We start from the raw sequence: 20255 nt of genomic DNA, 5'->3' as shown, positions 1-20255 counted from the left end.
ATAGGATCACTATAGGTGACAGTCTTTTCATCAACTGTAATAGGTGCAACTACTTTCACTTCAACAGGAGGATTATATTTAAACCGCTTCTCTTTAGGAAGATCAACGTGAGTAGCAAAAGATTCACAGAAAGAAGCTACTATCTCAGAGTCAAGTCCATACTAAGCGCTAAATCCACGAAAAGCATCGGTATCCATAAAAGATTTAACACAATCGAACTTAGGTGTCATACCTGACTCCTTACCATCGTCGGAACCCCAATCTTCAGAGTTGCGTTTAATTCTTTCCGATAAGTCCCATTTGAAATCGATAGTCTTCAACATATAAGAACCAGCACAGGAAGTATCGAGCAGGTTGCGATTATCAAGAGAAAGCCAAGCATAAAAGTTTTGAATAATCATTTCCCGAGAGAGCTCATGATTGGGGCATGAATATAACATTGACTTAAGCCTCCCCCAAGCTTGAGCGATGCTTTCTCCTTCGCAAGGCCAGAAATTATATATGTAATTACGATCACGATGAACAAGATGCATAGGATAGAACTTCTGGTGAAATTCCAGCTTCAATCGCTTATAATTCCAAGATCTCGTATCATCACATAGCCTATACCATGTCAATGCATCTCCCTTCAAAGATAAAGGGAAGACCTTCCTTTTGACAACATCATCGGGAATACCTGCAAGCTTAAATAATCCACAAACTTCATCCACAAAGATAAGGTGTAAGTCGGGATGCAATGTTCCATCTCCTGCAAATGGATTAGCAAGCAAATTCTCAATCATACCCGAAGGAATCTCAAAGTAAATATTTTTGTAAAGTTCAGTAGGTTGAGGAGCAACTCTTTGCTCTTCTGGTCGGGGTGAAGATACCCCGAACAAGCCCCTCAAAGGATTAGTTTCCATAGTGACAAGTAACAGAAAATTTCAGCACACTATATAAATGTTTCCTTACCAAGTTCCGCTCACCAAAAGCACTACACTCCCTGGCAACGGCGCCAGAAAAGAGTCTTGATGACCCACAAGTGTAGGGGATCTATCATAATCCTTTTGATAGGTAAGAGTGTCAAACCCAACGAGGAGCAGAAGGAAATGATAAGCGGTTTTCGGTAATGAGAAATGTGGCCCAATCCTTCATGTAGCAAAGGATAAGCCTGGACAATTTCTTATAATGAGAAAGGAGCTCCCGAGGACACATGGTAATTATCATCAAGCTAGTTTTCATCACGCTCATATGATTTGCATTCGGTACTTTGATAATTTGATATGTGGGTGGACCGACATTTGGGTACTGCCCTTACTTGGACAAGCATCCCACTTATGATTAACCCCTATTGCAAGCGTCCGCAACTACAAAAGAAGCGTTAAGGTAAACCTAACCACAGAATTAAACATATGGATCCATATCAGCCCCTAACGAAGCAACGCATAGACTAGGGTTTAAGCCTCTGTCACTCTAGCAACCAATCATCTACTTATTACTTCCCCATGCCTTCCTCTAGGCCCAAATAATGGTGAAGTGTCACGTAGTCGACGTTCACATAACACCACTATAGGAAAAGATAAAATACATCTCATCAAAATATCGAACGAATACCGAATTCACAAGACTACTAATAGCAAGACTTCACCCATGTCCTCAGAAACAAACGTAACTACTCACAAAGCATATTCATGTTCATAATCAGAGGGGTAATAATATGCATAAAGGATCTGAACATATGATCTTCCACCAAGTAAACCAATTAGCATCAACTACAAGGAGTAATCAACACTACTAGCAACCCACAAGTACCAATTTGTGGTTTTGATACAAGATTGGATACAAGAGATGAACTAGGGTTTTGAGAGGAGATGGTGCTCGTGAAGATGTTGATGGAGATTGAACCCCTCCCGATGAGAGGATCATTGGTGATGACGTTGGTGATGATTTCCCCCTCCCGGAGGGAAGTGTCCCCGGCAGAATAGCTCCGCCCGAGCCCTAGATTGATTCCACCAAGGTTCCGCCTCGTGGCGGCGGAGTTTCGTCCCGTAAGCTTGCCTACGATTTGTTCCAGGGAAAAAGCTCTAATATAGCAGAAGATGGACACCGGGGGCCCACCAGGGGGTCCAGGAGACAGGGGGCGCGCCTAGTAGGGGGGCGCCCCCCACTCTCCTAGCTGAGGTGTGGGCCCCCTGGTGTATTTCTTTCGCCCAATAATTTTTATTAATTCCAAAAAGATGTTTCATGGAGTTTAAGGATTTTTTGAGCAGTGCAGAATAGGTTTCCAATGTTTGCTCCTTTTCCAGCCAGAATTCCAGGTGCCGGCATTCCCCCTCTTCATGATAAACCTTGTAAAATAAGAGAGAATAGCCATAAGTATTGAGATATAATGTGTAATAACAGCCCATAATGCAATAAATATTGATATAAAAGCATGATGCACAATGGACGTATCAGAAACCACCTCAAAGTTATTCTTTTGGATCAATCTATTCAAGAGTTCGTACTAGAATAACACCTTAAGACACAAATCAACCAAAACCCTAATGTCACCTAGATACTCCATTGTCACCTCGAGTATCCGTGGGCATGATTATACGATATGCATCACACAATCTCAGATTCATCTATTCAACCAACACAAAGTACTTCAAAGAGTGCCCCAAAGTTTCTACCGGAGAGTCAAGACGAAAACGTGTGCCAACCCCTATGCATAGGTTCATGGGCGGAACCCGCAAGTTGGTCACCAAAACATACATCAAGTGGCACGTGATATCCCATTGTCACCATATATAAGCACGGCAAGACATACATCAAGTGTTCTCAAATCATTAAAGACTCAATCCGATAAGATAACTTCAAGAGGAAAACTCTATTCATCACAAGATAGTAGAGGGGGAGAAACATCATAAGATCCAACTATAAAAGCAAAGCTCGCGATACATCAAGATCGTGCCATAGAGAGAACACGAGAGAGAGAGAGAGAGAGAGATCAAACACATTGCTACTGGTACATACCCTCAGCCCCGAAGGTGAACTACTCCCTCCTCGTCATGGATAGCGTCAGGATGATGAAGATGGCCACCGGTGAGGGATCCCCCCTCCGGCAGGGTGCCGGAACGGGCTCCCGAGAGGTTTTTGGTGGCTACAGAGGCTTGCTGCGGTGGAACTCCCGATCTATGTTCTCCCTCCGTGTTTTTAGGGAACATAGGCTTATATAGGCGAAAGAAGTCGGTCGGGGGAGCCTCGAGGGGCCCACGAGAGGGTAGGGCGCGCCCAGGGCGATGGGCAAGCCCTCCTGTCTCGTGGCCTCCTCGATGATCCCCTGGCTTGCACTCCAAGTTCCTGGGATTGGTTCTGTTCCAAAAATTACTTTGCCGAAGGTTTCATTCCGTTTGGACTCCGTTTGATATTCCTTTTCTTCGAAATACTGAAACAGGCAATAAAACAACAATATAGGATGGGCCTCTGATTAGAAGGTTAGTCCCAAAAATGATATAAATGTGTAAAATAAAGCCCATAAACATCCAAAAGGGGTAATATAATAGCATGGAACAATCAAAAATTATAGATACGTTGGAGACGTATCAAGCATCCCCAAGCTTAATTCCTGCTCGTCCTTGAGTAGGTAAATGATAAAAACAAAATTTTTGATGTGGAATGCTACCTAGCATAATTCTCAATGTAATTTTCTTTATTGGGGCATGAATGTTCAGATCCAAATGATTCAAAATAAAAGTTCATATTGACATGAGAAATAGTGATACTTCAAGCATACTAATCAAAGTAATCATGTCTTCTCAAAATAACATGGCCAAAGAAAGTTATCCCTACAAAATCATATAGTCTGGCTGTTGCTCTATCTTTATCACACAAAGTATTTAATCATGCATAACCCCGATGACAAGCGAAGTAATTGTTTCATACTTTAGTAATCTCAAACTTTTTCAACTTTCACGCAATACATGAGCATGAGCCATGGACATAACACTATATGTGGAATAGAATGGTGGTTGTGGAGAAGACAAAAAGGAGAAGATAGTCTCACATCAACTAGGCGTATCAATGGGCTATGGAGATTCCCATTAATAGATATCAATGTGAGTGAGTAGGGATTGCCATGCAACGGATGCACTAGAGCTATAAATATATGAAAGCTCGACAAAAGAAACTAAGTGGGTGTGCATCCAACTCGCTTGCTCACGAAGACCTAGGGCATTTTGAGGAAGCCCATCATTGGAATATACAAGCCAAGTTCTATAATGAAAAATTCCCACTAGTATATGAAAGTGACAACATAGGAGACTCTCTATCATGAAGATCATGGTGCTACTTTGAAGCACAAGTGTGGAAAAAGAGATAGTAGTATTGTCTCTTCTCTCTTTTTCTCTCATTTTATTTTATTCTTTTCTTTTTCTTTTTTTTCTTTTTCTCTTTTTTTTTCTTTGGCCTTTCTCTTTTTTTTGGCCTTTTTTTTGTAAAGTCCGAAGTCTCATCCCAACTTGTGGGGGAATCATAGTCTCCATCATCCTTTCCTCACTGGGACAATGCTCTAATTAATGAAGATCATCACATTTTTATGGATTTACAACTCAAAGCTAGAACAAGATATGACTCTATATGAATGCCTTCGGCGGTGTACCGGGATATGCAATGAATCAAGAGCGACATGTATGAAAATTATGAAGGTGGCCTTGCCACAAATACGATGTCAACTACATGATCATGCGAAGAGCAATATGACAAAAGTAATGCGTGTCATATGAACGGAATGGTGGAAAGTTGCATGGCAATATATCTCAGAATGGCTACGGAAATGCCATAATAGGTAGGTGTGGTGGCTGTTTTGAGGAAGGTATATGGTGGGTGTATGGTACCAGCGAAAATTGCGCGGCACAAGAGAGTCTAGCAATGGTGGAAGGGTGAGGGTGCGTATAATCCAACTCAACATTACTCAAAAGAACTCATATACTTGTTGCAAAAATCTAGAAGTCATCAAAAACAAAGTACTACGCGCATGATCCTAGGGGTATAGATTGGTAGGAAAAGACTATCGCTCGTCCCCGACCGCCACTCATAAGGAAGACAATCAATAAATAAAATTGTGCTCCAACTTCATCACAAAGTGGTTCACCATACGTGCATGCTACGGAAATCACAAACCTCAACACAAGCATTTTTCATAATCACCTCAACTAGCATGACTTTAATATCACTACCTCCATATCTCAAAACAATTATCAAATATCAAATTGATCATAGCATCCAATTCACTTTCTATGATAGTTTTTATTATACCCAACTTGGATGCTCATCATTCTAGGACCAAATTTGTAACCATAGCAAATACCATGCTGTTCTAAAAGACTCTCAAAATAATATAAGTGAAGCATGAGAGACTAGCAATTTCTACAAAATATAACCACTGCCGTGCTCTAAAAGATATAAGTGATGCACTAGAGCAAAAGACAAACTACTCAAAAAGATATAAGTGAAGATCAATGAGTAGTAGAATAATTGTGCGACTATGTGTAGATCTTGGTATTGTATTCAAACAGCAAGCAAAACAAAATAAAATGACATTGCAAGGATAGCACAACTCATGTGAAGAAGCAAAAACTTAGGCTCAATCGATACTAACCGGTAGTTGTTGAAGAAGAAAGGTGGGATGCCTTCCGGGGCATCCCCAAGCTTAGATGCTTGATAATTCTTGAAATATTATCTTGGGGTGCCTTAGGCATCCCCAAGCTTGAACTTTTGTGTCTCCTTAATTCCTCTCATATCATGGTTTCTCTTTTTATCAAAAGCTTCATCCACAACAAACTCAACAAGAACTCGTGAGATAGGTTAGTATAAACCAATGCAAAACCTTATCATTTTCTACTGTAGAAAATCACTAAAATTATTATTCAAAATTGGATACTAAATTCCTCTGCATATTTAACACTCCAATCCTCTAATAGAATCATTCAACAAGCAAACATATGCAAACAATGCAACCGTAACAGCAATCTTTCAAAACAGTATAGTCTGTAAAGAATGCAAGATTAATCATACTTCCCTAACTCCAAAAATTATGAAAGAAAATTCCCACTGTAATAAATTTATCAGAGCTCAGTATGCAAAAAGTTTCAACATTATACCATTCTCTGACTTTTCTAGGGAATTTTTGCAACAGCAGTAAACTTTCTGTTTTCAAACAGCAACATGTATAATAGCAAAATAAGCATGGTAAAGGCTATCCTTGACATTTTTATTAAAAATAAAGATGCAAAACATTATTAAAAATAACAGCAAGCAAATACTAACAAGAGAAAATGACGCTCCAAGCAAAACAAATATCATGTGGTGAATAAAAATATAGCTCCAAGTAAAATTACCGATGAACGAAGACGAAAGAGGGGATGCCTTCCGGGGCATCCCCAAGCTTAGGCTCTTGTTTGTCCTTGAATATTACCTTGGGGTTCCTTGGGCATCCCCAAGCTTAGGCTCTTGCCACTCCTTATTCCATAGTCCATCAGATCTTTACCCAAAACTTGAAAACTTCACAACACAAAACTCAACAGAAAACTCGTAAGCTCCGTTAGTATAAGAAAATAAAACCACCACTTAGTTACTGTAATGAACTCATTCTAAATCCATATTGGTGTAATATCTACTGTATTCCAACTTCTCTATGGTTCATACCCTCCGATACTACTCATAGATTCATCAAAGTAAGCCAACAACACATAGAAAACAGAATCTGTCAAAAAAAGAACAATCTGTAGTAATCTGTATCAAACGTATACTTCTGGAACTCCAAATATTCTACAAAATTAGGAAGTCCTAATAAATTCGTGTACCAATCCAGATCAAAAATAATCAGATCAATAGCACGTTTATGTGAATTAACAAAACTAATTTACTGGATGCAAAAGTTTCTGATTCTTAGCAGGATCAACACAACTATCACGTAAGCTATCCTAAAGGTCTTACTTGGCACTTTATTGAAACAAAAGCTATAAAACATGACTACTACAGTAGCATAATCATGTGGGCACACAAAAACAGTAAGAATAAATATTGGGTCGTCTCCCAACAAGCGCTTTTCTTTAATGCCTTTCTAGCTAGGCATGATGATGACAATGATGCTCACATAAAAGATAAGAATTGAAACGTAACGGGAGCATCATGAAGCATATGACTAGCAAATTTAAGTCTAACCCACTTCCTATGCATAGGGATTTTGTGAGCAAACAACTTATGGGAACAATAATCAACTAGCATAGGAAGGTAAAACAAGCATAGCTTCAAAATTTTCAACACATAGGGAGGAAACTTAATATTATTGCAATTCCTACAAGCATATATTCCTCCCTCATAATAATTTTCAGTAGCATCATGAATGAATTCAATAATATAACCAGCACCTAAATCATTCTTTTCATGATCTACTTGCATAGAAATTTTACTACTCTCCACATAAGCAAATTTCTTCTCATGAATAGTAGTGGGAGCAAACTCACCAAAATAATTATCATGTGAGGCATAATACAATTGAAAACTAAAATCATGATGACAAGTTTCATGGTTATCATTATTCCTAATAGCATACAATTCATCACAATAATCATCATAGAGAGCAACTTTGTTCTCATAATCAATTGGAACCTCTTCCGAAATAGTGGAATCATCACTAAATAAAGTTGACACTCTTCCAAACCCACTTTCATCAATATAATCATCATAAATAGGACGCATGATTTCATCATAATAAATTTGCTCATCAAAACTTGGGGGACAAAAAATATCATATTCATCAAACGTAGCTTCCCCAAGCTTGTGGCTTTGCATATCATTAGCATCATGGATATTCAAGGAATTCATACTAACAACATTGCAATCATGCTCATCATTCAAATATTTAGTATCAAACATTCTATAGATTTCTTCTTCTAGCACCTGAGAACAATTTTCCTTTTCATCAAACTCATGAAAGATATTAAAAAGATGGAGCGTATGAGACAAACTTAACTCCATTTTTTTGTAATTTTTCTTTTATAAACTAAACTAGTGATAAAACAAGAAACAAAAAGATTCGATTGCAAGATCTAAAGATATACCTTCAAGCAATCACTTCCCCGGCAACGGCGCCAGAAAAGAGCTTGATGTCTACTACACAACCTTCTTCTTGTAGACGTTGTTGGGCCTGCAAGTGCACAGGTTTGTAGGATAGTAGCAAATTTCCCTCAAGTGGATGACCTAAGGTTTATCAATCCGTGGGAGGCGTAGGATGAAGATGGTCTCTCTCAAACAACCCTGCAACCAAATAACAAAGAGTCTCTTGTGTCCCCAACACACCCAATACAATGGTAAATTGTATAGGTGCACTAGTTCAGCGAAGATATAGTGATACAAGTGCAAAATAGATAGTAGATATAGGTTTTTGTAATCTGAAAATATAAAAACAGCAAGGTAACTAATGATAAAAGTGAGCGTAAACGGTATTGCAATGATGGGAAACAAGGCATAGGGTTCATACTTTCACTAGTGCAAGTTCTCTCAACAATAATAACATAGATAGATCATATAACAATCCCTCAACATGCAATAAAGAGTCACTCCAAAGCTACTAATAGCGGAGAACAAACGAAGAGATTATGGTAGGGTACGAAACCACCTCAAAGTTATTCTTTCGGATTAATCTATTCAAGAGTTCGTACAAGAATAACACCTTAAGACACAAATCAACCAAAACCCTAATGTCACCTAGATACTCCATTGTCACCTCAAGTATCTGTGGGCATGATTATACGATATGCATCACACAATCTCAAATTCATCTATTCAACCAACACAAAGTACTTCAAAGAGTGCCCCAAAGTTTCTACCGGAGAGTCAAGACGAAAACGTGTGCCAACCCCTATGCATAGGTTCATGGGCGGAACCCGCAAGTTGGTCACCAAGACATACATCAAGTGGCACGTGATATCCCATTGTCCCACAGATAAGCACGGCAAGACATACATCAAGTGTTCTCAAATCATTAAACACTCAATCCGATAAGATAACTTCAAGAGGAAAACTCAATTCATCACAAGAGAGTAGAGGGGGAGAAACATCATAAGATCCAACTATAATAGCAAAGCTCGCGATACATCAAGATCGTGCCATAGAGAGAACACGAGAGAGAGAGAGAGAGAGAGAGATCAAACACATAGCTACTGGTACATACCCTCAGCCCCGAGGGTGAACTACTCCCTCCTCATCATGGATAGCGCCGGGATGATGAAGACGGCCACCGGTGAGGGATCCCCCCTCCGGCAGGGTGCCGGAACGGGCTCCCGAGAGGTTTTTGGTGGCTACAGAGGCTTGCGGCGGCGGAACTCCCGATATATCTTCTCCATCGATGTTTTTAGGGTACGTAGGCTTATATATGCGAAAGAAGTCGGTCGGGGGAGCCTCGAGGGGCCCACGAGAGGGTAGGGCGCGCCCAGGGGGTTGGGAGCGCCCCCTGTCTTGTGGCCTCCTCGATGATCCCATGGCTTGCACTCCAAGTTCCTGGGATTGGTTCTGTTCCAAAAATAACTTTGCCGAAGGTTTCATTCCGTTTGGACTCTGTTTGATATTCCTTTTCTTCGAAATACTGAAACAGGCAATAAAACAACAATATGGACTGGGCCTCCGGTTAGTAGGTTAGTCCCAAAAATGATATAAATGTGTGAAATAAAGCCGATAAACATCCAAAAGGGGTAATATAATAGCATGGAACAATCAAAAATTATAGATACGTTGGAGACGTATCAGCCCCTATCTTTCTCTGTGTCCGATTAAAACTTCATTACCCATAAGTATTGCATGAGTGTCAGCAATTGTGAAAGACTAAATGATAGTTGAGTATGTGGACTTGCTGATAAGCTCTTATACTGACTCTTTCCGATGTTATGATAAATTGCAATTGCTTCAATGAACGAGATCATAGTTTGTTGGTTCTCAATGAAGTTTCTGATTCATACTTGACATTGTGAATAGATTGTTACTTGAGCATAAGAAACCATATGACAAAAAATATATATATATGTTGCTGTTATAAGAATGATCATGATGCCCTCATGTCCGTATTTTATTTTATCGACACCTCTATCTCTAAACATGTGGACATATTTTTCGATATCGACTTCCGCTTGAGGACAGGCGAGGTCTAAGCTTGGGGGAGTTGATACGTCCATTTTGCATCATGCTTTTATCTCAATATTTATTGCATTATGGACTGTTATTTCACGTTATGTCACAATACTTATGCCTATTCTCTCTTATTTCACAAGGTTTACATGAAGAGGGACAATGCCGACAGCTGAAATTCTGGGCTAGAGAAGAAGCAAATATTAGAGACCTATTCTGCACAACTCCAAAAGTCTTGAAACTCCACGAAAGTTATTTTTGGAATTAATAAAAAATGCTGGGCGAAGAAAATACCAGAGGGGGCCCACACCCTGGCCACGAGGGTGGGGGTGCGCCCTACCCCCCTTGGCGCCCCCTGCCTCGTGGGCCCCCTGGCAGGCCTCCGGTGACCATCTTCTGCTATATGAAGTCTTTTACCCTGGAAAAAATCATAAGCAAGCTTTCGGGAAGAAACACCGCCGCCATCGTCATCACCAACGATCCTCTCATCGCGAGGGGGTCAATCTCCATCAACATCTTCACCAGCACCATCTCCTCTCAAACCCTAGTTCATCTCTTGTATCCAAGTCCCAAAACCTCAGATTGGTACCTGTGGGTCACTAGTAGTGTTGATTACTCTTTGTAGTTGATGCTAGTTGGTTTATTCGGTGGAAGATCATATGTTCAGATTCTATATGCATATCAATACCCCTCTGATTTTGAACATGAATATGATTTGTGAGTAGTTACGTTTGTTCTGAGGATATGGGAGAAGTCTTGCTATAAGTAGTCATGTGAATTTGTTATTCGTTTGATATTTTGATGAGATGTATGTTGTCTCTCCTCTAGTGGTGTTATGTGAACGTCGACTACATGACATTTCACCATTGTTTGGGCCTAGAGGAAGGCATTGGGAAGTAATAAGTAGATGATGGGTTGCTAGAGTGAAAGAAGGTTAAACCCTAGTTTATGTGTTGCTTCGTAAGGGGCTGATTTGGATCCATGTGTTTCATGCTATGGTTAGGTTTAACTTAATACTTCTTTTGTAGTTGCGGATGCTTGCAATAGGGGTTAATCATAAGTGGAATGCTTGTCCAAGAAAGGGCAATACCCAAGCACCGGTCCACCCACATATCAAATTATCAAAGTGACAAACGTGAATCATATGAGCGTGATGAAAACTAGCTTGACGATAATTCCCATGTGTCCTCGGGAGCGCTTTCCTCCATATAAGAATTTGTCCAGGCTTGTCCTTTGCTACAAAAAGGATTGGGCCATCTTACTGCACCTTATTTACTTTCATTGCTTGTTACCCGTTACGAATTACCTTATCACAAAACTATCTGTTACCGATAATTTCAGTGCTTGCACAGAATACCTTACTGAAAACCGCTTGTCATTTCCTTCTACTCCTTGTTGGGTTTGACACTCTTACTTATCGAAAGGACTACGATAGATCCCCTATACTTGTGGGTCATCAGGGCTCCTCTAGGTTGTGGCTTAGGGGGAGTGTGTTGGCAATAAGCTACGGGGAGCGAGTCCAGGGCGCGAGCTGGATGCGTTGGGTGCGGTCGGAACCGCACTGGGACCGTGGTGAGCGTGTGTGGGTGCGTGCGCGTGTGTGTGTGGTGCATGAGTGCAAGTGAGAGCCTGCATGGATGCGCCGTAGTTGTAGGATGTCGTTGGCGAGCTGGGCGGTGTGATCGGATCAGACGAGTGCGGGCTCGGCGCGACCCATGCGCGTGCGTGCGCGTCATGGGCAAGGCCAGAGAGGGCCAGGTCGTGGCTCTACTGGGTGGGGGCGTGCGGGTCGTGTCCAGCATCGGCCCAGGGTATAAGAGCACCTGCGGGGCTTGTTGTAATTGTGTGGGCTCGAGTTTGTTGCTTGAGGGAATCAGCTGTTGTTGCGGCGGCGTTGTTCGTGCGCGGGGAAAAACCCTGTCCTGTCCACCGTGTACTCTCTGCTCTATTCTTCCTCTTCTCCTTCCCATCCTTCGAGCGCAGTAGAGAGAGAGAGAGAGAGAGAGGTGATCAGCAAGCGAGAGCTAGGGCTAGGGTTTCGGTTCCAACAGTAATGTTTTGGTCCAAGATTTCCCTTTGATACTTCAGTTCCAAGCGATTGGCTTCTATTCTTTCTACTACAAGTATACCTGGCCATACCTCGGGCCGGGTCGGGCTTCGGGCCGGGCCTAGCCAAGCCCGACGCAAAAAACCCAGGTCCGGCCCGGCCATCGGGCCTGTTTCCTGGGCCCAAGCCCGGCCCGAACACGTAAAAGCCCGTCAGGCTCTGGGCTGGCCCGGCCCGACCTTCAGGAAAATGCAAAAACGACGGGCCCGGGCCCGGCCCGGCCCGGCCTTCGGGCTCAAAATCTTGGCTCGAGCCCGTCCCGGGGGCAGCGTCGGGCCGGGCCGGGTCGGGCTTTTTCGGGCCGGGCCGGGCTTCCCACGGCCAGGTATAACTACAAGAATGGTGTTGCAGATGAAGAGGCCTTGTCATGCCATTAGCCATGTAATTTGGTTCCTTACATGGTAGTATGGTACTCCCTTTTGTAAACTAATGTAAGATCTTGTAGATCACTAAGGCCTTTCACCAGGTAGGCCAAAAGAGGTGCCAAATTCACTTTTACATTATTTGACACCAATGCCCTCCATAGCTTATGCGGTGCCATAAAAAGTTTTCTGAGAAGCAGAGCAAGTTCCTGCTTCGATGCCTCCATTTGAGCATTGCAATAAATATACTACTATCTATACTTGCTGCCAGCTCCGGAACTCGTGTGAAGGATTGACCAAAGGTTGACTTGCTTTGATTTTTCTATGTACGTGTGGGTCCCATCTTTCTATGGGTTGCACCCGCACGGTGTGAGTCCAGTGCCAAATAAATTTACCAGGGCATCGATGGCCGGTCTACTACTCCCTCCATCCCAAATAAATGACTCACCTTTGTACTAACTTTATAAAATAAGTGACTCAAATTTGTACTAAGTTTAGTACAAAGTTAGTACAAAGTTGAGTCATTTATTTTTGAGATGGAGGGAGTATATTTTAACATGTCGGGCACCGGCTACGTAGTGGAAGGCCTAAAGAGTACATTGTTTTGTGTATGGACTCGGCTTGGTGGTCACTATGACACCGGTCATCATTTGCTTTCTCTCGCTTTCTATAGTGTGCTTTTGTTCTTCCTGCTAGGAAAAATGTTTGTCCAGTCGATCTTGAACAAGTACTAGTGCCGGGATGACAACGGAAAGTGCTGCCACATTCCCTTTTCTAACAGGTGGAAGCGATAGCTCCGTTGGAAACAACCTGGAAGATGGAGGTTCTGAAGAAATGGTGGTGGCAACGATGACTTATTCAGTTTAGTACTTCAACAGTCAACACAACTCTTCCAAAATTTATCGCCGATCCGTCTATCTGCCTGGCATGCGCGCAGGAGAAAAGATCATAGAATCCAACTGTTGATTCTTTGATGTTGATACTTGCCACAGATGCCAATATTTCATCTCCTTCATAGTATTCCTCTGAAAATATTCCATGCATTAATTCTCTAGACCTGCCTGTTATAATAATAAATGATTTTTCTCTCGAGTAGTACGACAGGTAGCCTTTGTTCGAATCAAACTGTGACCCGATCTAACGTCAAATCAAAAGAGAAAAAACAAAATGTGACCCGATCTACCACCAAGCCAACTTGCTTCCTACTCCCACATGACCACATCTTCTTGTCTCCAACTCAACCCACACCACCACCAGTAGTCCAGGTTAACCATAGCTATCACCATGATCTCCCACAAACTCTGCTGCTGCGTCTCCATTCTCGTCGCCCCCTTCCTTGCACAGCTCGCCTCCGGCGACGTGCTGTGGCAAGAATGCGACAACAGCCGGAACTACACGGCGAACAGCGGCTTCCAATCAAACCTAAAGCAGCTCTCCACCACCCTCCCCACTGAATCCTCCTCATCTCCCACCCTCTTCGCTACCGCCGCCGTAGGTGCCATCCCGGACACCGCGTACGCGCTCTCGCTCTGCCGTGGCGACACCACCAACGCCTCCGCCTGCGGCGACTGCGTCGCCAACGCCTTCCGGGACGCGCAGCAGGTGTGCTCGTACAACATGGACGTGACCATCTACTACGACCCCTGCTACCTCCGCTTCTCCAACCAGAACTTCCTGACTTCCATCGACAACACCAAACGGCACATCATGCCCAATGGCGAGAACGTGACGTCGCCGGCCGCAACGTTCGACGCCGCCGTGGGTGTTCTCCTTGCTGCTGTCGCGGACTACGCAGCGTTGAACTCATCCAGGCGGTTTGGCACAGGGGTAGAGGACCTCGACGTGAGCACCCCGAGAATCTATGCGATGGCGCAGTGCACGCCGGACATGGCACCGGCCGATTGCCGGAGCTGCCTGGAGGGAATAGTAAGTGTGATGCCGAAGCACTTCAGCAGGCGGCAGGGAGGAAGGATCCTGGGTTTACGGTGCAACTACAGGTTTGAGCTATATCCTCCATTCTCGGACAGTCCGCTTCTACACCTCCCAGCACCGGCCTCGGGCGTGACACCCTCGGTAGATGGAGATGGAGGTGAGTTGCAGATTTTTACAAAACTATGTAATTTTCCTAGCTAGTACTCCCTCCGTTCCAAAATTCTTGTCTTGATTTTGTCTAGATACAAATGTACCTAATACTAAAACCGGAGCTGAGACTGCACTTTCCTAGCAATAACTTGTTTTCTACGGTAAAGAGCATTTGCAATTGATATATAGACATGATAAAATCGACCCACCATAAATGATCGAAAACACCAAAAATCTGACGTCAGACTTTTACCGAAAAAGGGTTTCCCCCGCTTTGTATTACAAAGCAACCAACACCGATACAGAGGAGTGCTCGGGCGAGAAGCACAACAAGCCCAAATGAAAAAGAAAGAACAAAGAAGAAGAAAGAAATGCCAACAGGCAGCTCGACAAAGCGCGGATGACCCGCCACCGCTGCGCCCTTCGAAATTGATCCACCACAGACCCAGGCTCCGACCCGCCGCGTACCAAGCAGCACCTCCAGCAAGGGATGCGATGTCGACGACGCTGCTGCCCGGACATGTCCTAGGGTTTCCCCCGACACGCGAAAGGAAGTGGGGGATGGATACATCCGACACCCTCCAAGAAGGGATGGTGGCAACCGTAGGTCTCACCGCATCGGAGCCGGAAGAGAGCCGGCAAGGGATTTCTCCCGCACTCCAAGCCCCACCGCCCAACCAGGCCGAAGCCAACCAGCCACCTCGCCGCCCACCAGCATGCGCCACCGCGGTCTTGACGCCACCCACGCCGCCTCACCGAGATCACCACCACGAGGCCAAGAGGAAGGAGAGAGACGCACGAGGCGACAGGAGCAGCAGCACCGGAACCACGCGGGAGGGAACTACCTCCACCGCAGTCGTGCGGGAGGCCCAAGTCTCCGGCACCATCGCGGTCGCCGTCCGGACGCAGCAGCAGGGCATACCAGGCCACCCCTGGCCCGACCAGGCCCGATTTGGGCCCGTAAAGCCCCGCCGGCCACGCTGCAGCAGGGCGGCACTAGCGCCGCCAGCATCCACCCGCTCATCGCCGCTCCCCTGCCTCCCGGAAGCCACACCGACGACCCTCCCCGCCGCCGGCCCGCCCAGACCCAGATGGGGCCCGAAGGGCACAGATCTGGGCCGAGCGGGCGCCGCCAGATCGCATCGCCGCGCCACCCCGCCGCCAACGGCAGCGCCGCCGCCCAGAAGATCCCCCGCCACCACGCCGGAGAGCACCGCCGCCGCGTCGGACCGCCGCCGCCTGGGAGCACCCCGCAGCACCGCCCCGCCCCGCGTCGGAGCGACCCGCGAGGGGAAAGGCCAGAGGCCGCCGCCGCCAGCGCCGCCCGGGCCAGGCCCGGCCGGACGCCAGCGACGGCGGCAAGGAGAGAGGGGAAGGGGGGCTCGGGGAGGAGGCGCTGGAGGCGCGACCGATCGCCCGCGGGGGCGACGCGGTCGCGAGAGGAGACCACGTCAGACTTTTAGGCATGGCAAATCTAATGTTTCTCATAGAAATTTATATTGGCTCGATGATGACAAATTTCATTTGCCAGCACGGCAATTTTCAGAGAAAAAAAATGAACCGAGATGGATTTGCCATGCTCGCCAGCTAAGCTTACCATCCTCGGATAATATAATTACCGTTTGATTTATCATGGGGAAAAATCTGACTTCAGATTTGTAGTGGATTCCTAAATGATTTCTAACCGGTATGTATACTTTGGTTGCCGATGCCAAACATCATCATTTGTGATTGTTGAACCTTTACTTCTTCTTCATCAATGAAAATCAGCAACCTCTGATCTTTCGTCAAAAACAAAATAGCACTGAGTGAAAGCCCGCCTCTGCATAACACCATAGGCAGCCAATAGATCAGAAACAACCAATAAGTTTTTATTATTTTTTAATAAAATCCTGAAGAAAGAAGTTCAGGGCCTCTTTGGATTCAAGTAGGATGGTAGCTAGTATTTTATCCGAGTGACCATTCATGGAGTTTTTATGTGTTTTGCACTTGTGTTCTCGTTTAATTCTTGTGAATTTTTTGGTTCCTGCTTTTCTCATTGCTATGATCCATATATACATTTCATGTTATCAAGTGCTTTAACTGTAGTGTCATTTTACAGGAGGGAGAAGAAATAAACCAAGTACCATCCTACTGGCCCTAGCAGTTGCACTGGCCGTTGTTTCTGCAGCATTGACTTTCACTATAGTTTGCTTTTGTGTAAGGAGAAGGAGAAGACAACAAGAATTACCGTCACAACCATGTAAGCTATTCCCCATATTTGCAGACCTTAAAGAAGAACAATTGCTTAATTTTCTGTAAAAGATTGGCCAGGAAGACCATGTAAGCTTAGTTTTTTTATTTACTTTCATCTAAAGCTGAATTGTACAACTTCTTATTCATTTTATGCCCTTCTCTGGACTTGATAAAAAAAGAAAAATTGCAGTGGTGCTTTGCCCTACTGCACAGCCAAAACATGGAAAATAGGTATATTTAACTCTTGCAAAAAAACTGTCAAATTATATGAAAAAGAGGTCAGAGATGATTCAAATGTCAAACTGCCAGCTGTAGAAATATAGGATAATTAGCTAAACAATTACAATTGCATACAATCAAATGTCTTCTGAAATGGAGTTTGTTCAACGGATTTCATACTTTTTATTTCGACAGATTCTGGAAACTGGGAAAGCGTTCCAAACATCAATTTACCCATGCTAGATTTGTCAGCACTGGAAGTTGCAACAGAGAACTTTTCAGAAGGAAATAAGCTTGGTGAAGGAGGGTTTGGTGCCGTTTACAAGGTACTCCCTCCGTCCCATAATATATGAACGTTTTTGACACTAGAGTGTAGTGTCAAAAACGTTCTTATATTATGGGTGTCAAAAACGACGGAGTGAGTACCAATTATAGTATGCCCACACACAAAAAAACTATCCACTTCAAAAATCATACCAGTCCAATTTCTTCAAATTTTACCACCATCTCTACTCCTCTAATCACTAATCAGTACTCCGTCCAATCCATAATAATTCCCGTTTATTTAGTACAAATTTGTAGTAAATCAACAGCAGATATTATAGATTGGAGGGAGTAATGTTTTTCGTCAAGTACTTATACCTGCTAAATCTACAGGGATCCCTTGCTGATGGCCAAGAGATAGCAGTGAAGAGACTCTCACAAGGTTCAGCACAAGGAATAGCAGAGCTAAAAACTGAGCTGGTATTGGTTGCTAAGCTTCAGCACAAAAACCTTGTGAGGCTTATCGGCGTTTGTTTGGAAGAACACGAGAAGCTCGTTATCTACGAATACATGCCCAATAGAAGCCTTGACACGATCCTCTTTGGTAAATACTCAGAATATTGCATCACTATCTTTAAATCTGAGCTGTAGTTTGTAAGATGATCCCTGTAGCCACCACTTGTACTCTATTTATTCTTCACTCCACTTAATATATTGGCTACCTTTCGTCAGAAGAAAAAAAAGAAGTAACATGGGAGAGCATATATGGCACTAAAACTAACCTCTCTGTCGCTGTTTCTTGTTCACGTAATAGATCCTGAGAGGAGCAAGCATCTTGATTGGGGGAAGAGGTTCAAGATAATAAATGGGATTGCCAGAGGTTTGCAATACGTTCATGAAGATTCTCAGTTGAAAATAATCCACAGAGACCTCAAAGCAAGCAATGTTCTGTTAGACTCAGATTTGAATCCAAAGATTTCAGACTTCGGTTTGGCGAGGTTGTTTGAAGGGGATCAATCAAAGGATGTCACAAACAGAGTTGTTGGGACGTTGTAAGTGAAGTCAACTATGCTCTGATATAAAAAAAACACCATGGACTGCAGGAATAAGTAATACTACTAGTACCATATTATATTTTCAGACCACTAATTAGTAATCATATCTCTTGTTGCAGCGGATACATGGCACCTGAATATGTTGTTCGCGGGCACTATTCGACAAAATCAGACGTGTTCAGCTTCGGAATTCTGGTTTTAGAGATCATAACAGGAAGAAGAAACTGTGGATCTTACAACTCCGAGCAATCCGTTGACCTCTTAAGTCTTGTAAGCAGGAAGGAAACCCGAGCTGAATAGTACTGTACGTACTACTTATCTACTGTAAATCCCTTGCGACAGTAACACTCACTTGAACCCCTTTCTGGTGCAGATATGGGAACACTGGACCAGCGGAACGATCTTGGAGATAGCTGACCCGTCCCTTGCAAGCAGAAGCAGTGTTCCCGAAGAGGAGATACTCACGTACGTGCACATCGGACTGATGTGCGTTCAGGAGAGCCCTGCGGACAGGCCTACGATGTCACGGGCGAATGCGATCCTTAACAGCGACACCGTCTCGCTTCAGGCCCCGTCCAAGCCGGCTTTCTGCATCCGGGCATGTACCGCCGGGCCGGAACCACGACACGGCGCCTCGCAAGGCCGTGGCAGGCCGGCGGTGGTTTCACCAAACGAGGTTTCGCTCACGGAGCTTGTACCGAGATAAGACATGTTGCTCTCAAATCTTGTCGAACGAACTCCGCATTCTTCTACATATAGAATGGCTTTTTCACCTGTTTTGGCTTGTTCACGATATTATATGTTCGCTGGGTAACAACCTGTGAACGGCTGCGACGAGTGGGGTGTTTATGGTTAATCCTGATGCACTGAGCTGGATTTTATGCCCCGGGCAGATTTTATGTTCCAGGGATTTTACGTTTAATGTTTCACATTTCAGCTGGTTTTATGTTCTGGCGTTTACGTTTTACGTGGAATGTAGAAATAATGCCAGAAGCACGCTGCATTTGCCGAAATAGGTCTATGCACTTTTTTTAGAATACACACAAATATGTGTATCATATATTCATAGGAGTCAAGATGGCCGATACAATGCCTTTCGGCACAATGCTACACCAAAAGGTTAGCAACCACACCCACCACCACAATATCAACACACTACTCGCCTTGCCCAAACTCAAGCCATGAATGGTGAAGATATAGAACACAAAGCACACAGGCCACGTCACAACAGTATACGACACCTCGGAGCATGACAAAATTCGAAACCAAACTAGATCAACGCACCCTCCACTCTTAGCACCTAGGAGATCGGCAAGTGGACATCAGTGTGGAAAATATGAGATGGCTGAATATTTGTGTTGTTGTATTGATCTGACCCTCATAGGGGTATATATAGTAGTACAATATGAGGGAGAGAGACTTGGAGTAGAGGGCAAGTCGTACACAATTTAACCATATTCTATCTCTAACTCCTAATCTCTAACTTAAACATAATTATACTTTTAACATTCCCCCTCAGTCGTAGCGGGAGTGAAGCGGACGATTACGACTGAATTTGAAGTCTTGCGCTTCCTCGTCTTCTCCGTTGCGTCATCATCAACTACGTCTCTGATGGGTTGGCACCTAGGGCGGTGACTGCGTCCCCTTTTGGTGCCTCCCTTGACTCTCCTCTATTCCCTCCCGCGGTCACAGCGGGAGTGGCGTGGACGCTGGTGACGACGCGGACGCTGTTGACTGGAGTTGTTGCTGATGTGTTGTTGTAGACCAAGCCATTAATGTCGATGTCGA

The 20255-nt window shown here is 44.1% G+C and overlaps 1 protein-coding gene across 1 annotated transcript; it reads left to right on the top strand.

The window, feature by feature from the left end:
• The first annotated feature begins 13896 nt into the window (after positions 1-13896).
• Positions 13897-19173, top strand: LOC123041171 (cysteine-rich receptor-like protein kinase 6). The gene is made up of 7 exons (XM_044463859.1): positions 13897-14701; positions 16796-16936; positions 17344-17474; positions 17806-18052; positions 18227-18464; positions 18587-18737; positions 18841-19173. The coding sequence occupies exons 1-7, from the start codon at positions 13897-13899 to the stop codon at positions 19171-19173; spliced, it is 2046 nt and encodes a 681-aa protein (XP_044319794.1).
• The last annotated feature ends 1082 nt before the right edge of the window (positions 19174-20255 follow it).

Source organism: Triticum aestivum, chromosome 2B (genome assembly GCF_018294505.1).
Source record: "Triticum aestivum cultivar Chinese Spring chromosome 2B, IWGSC CS RefSeq v2.1, whole genome shotgun sequence".
NCBI lineage: Eukaryota > Viridiplantae > Streptophyta > Magnoliopsida > Poales > Poaceae > Triticum > Triticum aestivum.
This window is presented reverse-complemented; position numbering and strand designations above follow the sequence as displayed.

Excerpts from the sequence above, each read along its gene's own strand:
- LOC123041171 (XM_044463859.1), top strand. The coding sequence starts at position 13,897 with ATGATCTCCCACAAACTCTGCTGCTGCGTCTCCATTCTCGTCGCCCCC. Across the intron at positions 16,937-17,343 it reads AGAATTACCGTCACAACCAT|ATTCTGGAAACTGGGAAAGC; the intron begins GTAAGCTATTCC and ends TTATTTCGACAG. Across the intron at positions 18,465-18,586 it reads AACAGAGTTGTTGGGACGTT|CGGATACATGGCACCTGAAT; the intron begins GTAAGTGAAGTC and ends CTCTTGTTGCAG.